We start from the raw sequence: 6,000 nt of genomic DNA, 5'->3' as shown, positions 1-6,000 counted from the left end.
GTTACTCAGCTGATAGAGTTGTGCCCTTCCTTCCTGATGACTTGTCGTACAGAACTTGTAAGTCGCTTTGGATAAAAGCGTTCAGCTAAATGACTAAATGACTAAATGTAAATGTAAATGCTATCAGATTCAATAATGTGCCATGCGCCATAAAGGCCATGTATTATTTTGTGTTTCCTCACAGTAGTGTAGTGTTACCCACCCCTTCACTGCCACATGACAGCCGGTTAACCCTTTCACTGTGACAATACAGAAGGTTAGCCCTTTACTATCACACAATCGACGGCGATGCTCCATCATTAGCATCATTAGCTCCGCGGATATGGTTAACCTTCTGTCGTGTGGCAGTGAAAGGGTTAATGGTAAAAAAAATCAATGTTTGAGCAAAGTGACTGATATTGGTGTGTACAAGTGGTCGCCATGCATGTGCCTTTGTGCCCGAGTGGCAGATCTGGACATCTGTGGGGAATAGTGTGTCAAGCTAATTAATTTGATATGCATATATAAATGCACTATAGCTCAACTAATTTGATCTCACATTTATGGGTAGATTTTTCAAAGATTGCAAGTGTGTATTCTAATGCCAGAGTCAACATGCGCCGAACGAGACAATCGTAGGCTATCCATTGCCCCGTGTGTACACACTGCATAGATCAACAGCCTGATTGATTGATTGATTGATTGATTGATTGAAAACTTTAGTAACAGATTGCAGAATGGGTACAAAACAGTACAGCTCAATACAAACAACTGCTAAGAGGATGAATAATCTAATATAAGAGTCTAAGAGCCTAATCATCTTTAGTAAATCTATACTTTGTTGTAGCTTGTTAATTTTTTTTGTTCAAGAAATGTATCCGTGTTCCATCTTCTGTTTCTGCGGTGACATTGGACTTCAAATTACACGTTTACTTTGAATGCTTGTGGGCTATTCAGCCACACAAACTGAAATAATGCAATAGATGGGTTTCCTGTTTAAGAAACACACTGTGCTTTTGCACCAATCAGCAACACCCGCCGAATCACGTGACTGAGTTGCTCTACGGCTACGCTGAGCTGCTGTGCTAAAAGAGTACCATAGGGCTCTTATGGAGAAACCATGACACTCCTCTGACAAAAGGTAGCCTAGTGTCAAATGAAAACCATCTGGAGGCCATTTGACCAAAGCAGCATAGCTGTGTGTGTCACTCTTTCACCTGTTAGCTACATAGTTAGCAAGGGCATGTTTAGATCGCTAGCTTGGCTATCAAATGTAGATATATTGTAGTCTGCTCTGTTGCTCTGCGGTTAGACTGACTGATGTTTTCGTTTCGTTTTGAAGATGAGTTTCGCTTTTCCAGGTCGCAACGTAGCGGTAGGCGAGTCAGACATTCGTTTTGCAACCTGAGAAATTTCGTTTTGTCACCTGAGCACAGTGATGTACAGTAGTACACTGCCAAAGCAGTAGGTGGCGAACATGAAGGCAATTTTCAACCAATCAGAACTTGAATGTGCCAATACACTTCCTGCAAAGAAATGTCAACACGCCGCCATCTTTAAATGCCTCGGCTATTTAGCCAATGCAGCACTTATTTTTCAGCAAAGTGTAATAAAAGTGCAATAAACAAAACGGATACATTCACTGTGTGTTCTGCCTCTCATTTGTTGATGAAACAAAACTATCATCAACACAATTGACCACCAAGAGCGGAGTTTAATCTCATCTGCGCTGATTTTGTTAGCTTACATGCTAACGCGATAGGAATATGCCATTATAACAGTATAGCATTGTGGCTAGAAGCTAACGTTAGCCAGCCATCACCAAACTGATGATATCGGGAGCTATCAGTAGCTAGATAACATTAGAGACAACGCCTTGTGTATTAAACAAAGGTGAATAGATGACTGGGCCATTTTGTTTAATGCTTGTTATGTTGAAAGATGAGCTCTGAGCTAACAGGGTCTGGTAGCTACGGTAGGTAGCTAACGTTAGCCAGCTGCTCATGCAATCGTTAATGCTAGCAGAATGAATGGATGTAAACTTTATTTAACATATCGCAGAATGGGTACAATACAATACGGCTCAATACAAACAATTGTTAAGGGAATGCAGACTGTTGTAGCTTGGACTGGGGTCCTTATAACAATAACTTGACAACACATGTTGTCACCGGATGTTGGTGGGGGCACGCAGATGTGGGTATCTACTGCGCATGGGCGTTGAGCAACAACGGCTCCGCGCAGATTACACAACACGTTGTCGGCGAGTTTTTGGCGTTTTTCCAAAACGGAAACACAATTTAGCGTTTTCAGTAGGGCCAAAACGTTTCCTGCCAAAACGGCATTTCTATCTAACAGGGACAGCAAACGTATTCAAAACGTATTCAAAATGAACACAAAAACACCTAGTCTAACCATGGCCTAAGTCTGACATGGTTGGGAAACAGTCTATACATACACTTTATACAGGGAGGGGGGGTTGCTTATTCTTGGGCACTCCTGTTGAATGTATGGTTGAATAAAAGAAAACTATGCTATATGTGCATTGTACAATTACATGAGAATATTAAATACTGAGGGGGGAGTTGTGATGTGTTTGATTGCATTATCATTGTGTATTTATATGTAACGGGTGTTCTTTATGTGTTGCTCTTAGCTGGCACCCGTTGTTCTTTCTGCGTTGTGTTCTGGGGGGCCCCTTGGGCGAGACTGGATGAACCACAGTGAGGACGAGGAGACTTGGCTGTCGTTGGCATAAATGGCCATTTATTTCTGGTTCACCTCAATGATGCAACCTTTCGCTTTGGCGCCTCGCGCAAGCTGAACATAGAGAAGACAACCCCTCCTAGACAGTGCAACGTCTGAATGAACCGGAAGCCCAATCGTGGGACCGCAAGTTTCTACACTGGTTAAGCTTAAGCGCTCTTTTTCGAAGTTGGTTATGGTTAGAGTTTGTCTTAGAGCAGGGCGATAGAACGCCTGCCCTGATTCCAAACTCTAACCTTAACCAACTTCAAAAGAGTCGCCTAAGCTTAACCAGTGATAAACTAGGCGTTAGGTAGTTTGCAGGCTGTTCAACCCGGAAATAGGCGCAGAACTTGCTGTCCCACGATTGGCGCACATGTCACATGACCTGGCCAATCAGAGCGCAAAACGGGAACCCGGAAACACGAACGCATTGGTAAAAGCATAGACGCGAACCGGAAGGCAAAGCTCGACAGTGAACTCTCTTAAAGTGACGGTTCATATAATGAGTCTTTAGTATAAATAAATCATAAACACAAGTGCAAACGGTATTCATAACATTTGGTAACATAGGATTTGGTGACATTTCAATCCTACAAAATAATAAACAATGTTCATTTAACACTTGTTACAACATCTGCAGAATGGCAACCTTGCTTTGTTCCTTTGTTCACCTCAGATTCGCAGCGGCAAGCTGATGATCGCAAACACCAGGAAGAGTGACGCAGGAAAGTACATCTGTGTCTCAACCAACATGGTGGGAGAGAGGGAGAGCGAGGTCGCTGAGCTGACTGTATTAGGTAGAGTTTTCTTTTTCAATCTCTGTTTTTGTGGTTTGCATATTTCACTGTGTATATTAATATATACTATATTAACCCTTTCACTGCCACATGGCAGAAGGTTAACCCTTTACTATCACACAACCGACGGCGATGCTCCATCATTAGCTCCGCATCTGTTATTCAAAAAGTCTAATTCGATGGCTGTCCTACCACTTAAGGAATTCTAAAACACAAGTTGTTTGTGTGACACGTGGTTGACTCCCATGTGTGTTAGTGCTGACATGTGGATATATACAATCATCAGAGAAAAGTCACCTCACTATCGTGGACGGTGAATGGACTGCATTATTTAGCGCTGTTCTAAGGTCCCTTCCCCAGGCCAGAGGTGTCAGAGCCAGGTTCCTAAAATGCCATCATCGTTGAACCCCGTTTTGATAATGACGGGCTGTGCTTTCTCTCCAGAGCGCCAGGGGTGTAAAAAGTACCCATAAATGATACTTAAGTGAAAGTATAGTTACCGTCTCAAAATCGTACTCAAGTAAAAGTCAGAGTATCTGGCTAAAAACACACTTGAGTAAAAGTCCAAAAGTTTCTACTTTTAAATGTAGCCTACTTAAGTACTAAAAAGTTAAAGTAAAAACTTTTTTTATTCCGGGGCAATGAAATGTTCTGCTTCGTCCTCTTCATCACTCTACTATCGTTTGGGGCCGTCTTCTGTAGCTCGTCACTCTGACTGTCTGTTCTTCTGATAGCAGGTGTTTAATCAAAGATCTCCGCTTTCTAGTCTTGCACAAGGACCAATCAGCATGGGTATGGGCGGGTTCATTTTACATTGATGGGGATTAGATTGGCTGTTTTTAAATAAAGTGCGGCCGCAGGATTAATAACGCTAACGTTAGTTCGGCCAGAGAAACAAATATACTAATTAAAATGGTTGGACCTGCAATATTTGTACTTTGTACTTTGTAGGTCTGCATTTTAAATGTAAGGAGTAAAAAGTATGTTTTTTTTCTCTGTGAAATGTAATTGAGTAAAAGTACAAGTATACAAACCTAATAATACTCGAGTAAAGTACAAATCCCCAAAAAACAGTAATTAAGTATTGTAATGAAGTACAATTACTCAAGTACTTTCCACCCCTGCAGAGCGCCCACGGTTTGTCACGAGGCCCAGCAGCGTGGTGGCGCTGGCGGCAGAGAGCGTGGAGTTCCTGTGTGAGGTGCAAGGAGACCCCGTCCCCACGGTGCGCTGGAGGAAGGACGACTCCGCCCTGCTCATTGGGAGGTGAGGTTAACCCTTTCACTGCCACACTACAGAAGGTTAACCTTTCACTGCCACACTACAGAAAGTTAACCTTTCACTACCACACTACAGAAGGTTAACCCTTTCACTACCACACTACAGAATGTTAACCTTTCACTACCACACTACAGAAGGTTAACCTTTCACTACCACACTACAGAAGGTTAAACCTTTCACTACCACACTACAGAAGGTTAACCTTTCACTACCACACTACAGAAGGTTAACCCTTTCACTACCACACTACAGAAGGTTAGCCCTTTCACTACCACACTACAGAAGGTTACCCTTTCACTACCACACTACAGACGGTTAACCTTTCACTACCACACTACAGAAGGTTAACCCTTTCACTACCACACTACAGACGGTTAACCTTTCACTACCACACTACAGAAGGTTAACCCTTTCACTACCACACTACAGAAGGTTAACCTTTCACTACCACACTACAGAAGGTTAACCTTTCACTACCACACTACAGAAGGTTAACCCTTTCACTACCACACTACAGACGGTTAACCTTTCACTACCACACTACAGAAGGTTAACCTTTCACTACCACACTACAGAAGGTTAACACTTTCACTACCATACTACAGAAGGTTAACCTTTCACTACCACACTACAGAAGGTTAACCCTTTCACTACCACGCTACAGAAGGTTAACCCTTTCACTACCACACTACAGAAGGTTAGCCCTTTCACTACCACACTACAGAAGGTTAACCCTTTCACTACCACACTACAGACGGTTAACCTTTCACTACCACACTACAGAAGGTTAACCCTTTCACTACCACACTACAGACGGTTAACCTTTCACTACCACACTACAGAAGGTTAACCCTTTCACTACCACACTACAGAAGGTTAACCTTTCACTACCACACTACAGAAGGTTAACCTTTCACTACCACACTACAGAAGGTTAACCCTTTCACTACCACACTACAGACGGTTAACCTTTCACTACCACACTACAGAAGGTTAACCTTTCACTACCACACTACAGAAGGTTAACACTTTCACTACCATACTACAGAAGGTTAACCTTTCACTACCACACTACAGAAGGTTAACCCTTTCACTACCACGCTACAGAAGGTTAACACTTTCACTACCACACTACAGAAGGTTAACCTTTCACTACCACACTACAGAAGGTTAACCCTTTCACTACCACACTACA

General features: G+C 42.5%; 1 protein-coding gene across 1 annotated transcript in view; it reads left to right on the top strand.

Annotated features, from left to right (window-relative positions):
* LOC311232908 (roundabout homolog 1-like) overlaps positions 1-6,000 on the top strand; it is a gene marked incomplete at its 3' end in the record, with an annotated part of 169,519 nt that overhangs the window by 71,445 nt on the left and 92,074 nt on the right. The window contains 2 exon segments of the mRNA XM_084319743.1: positions 3,404-3,524; positions 4,652-4,790. Coding sequence (XP_084175869.1) covers positions 3,404-3,524; positions 4,652-4,790 — 260 coding nt within the window.

This window comes from Notolepis coatsorum, assembly GCF_963971535.1.
Source record: "Notolepis coatsorum genome assembly, chromosome: 8".
NCBI classification, from domain to species: Eukaryota; Metazoa; Chordata; class Actinopteri; order Aulopiformes; family Paralepididae; genus Notolepis; species Notolepis coatsorum.
This window is presented reverse-complemented; position numbering and strand designations above follow the sequence as displayed.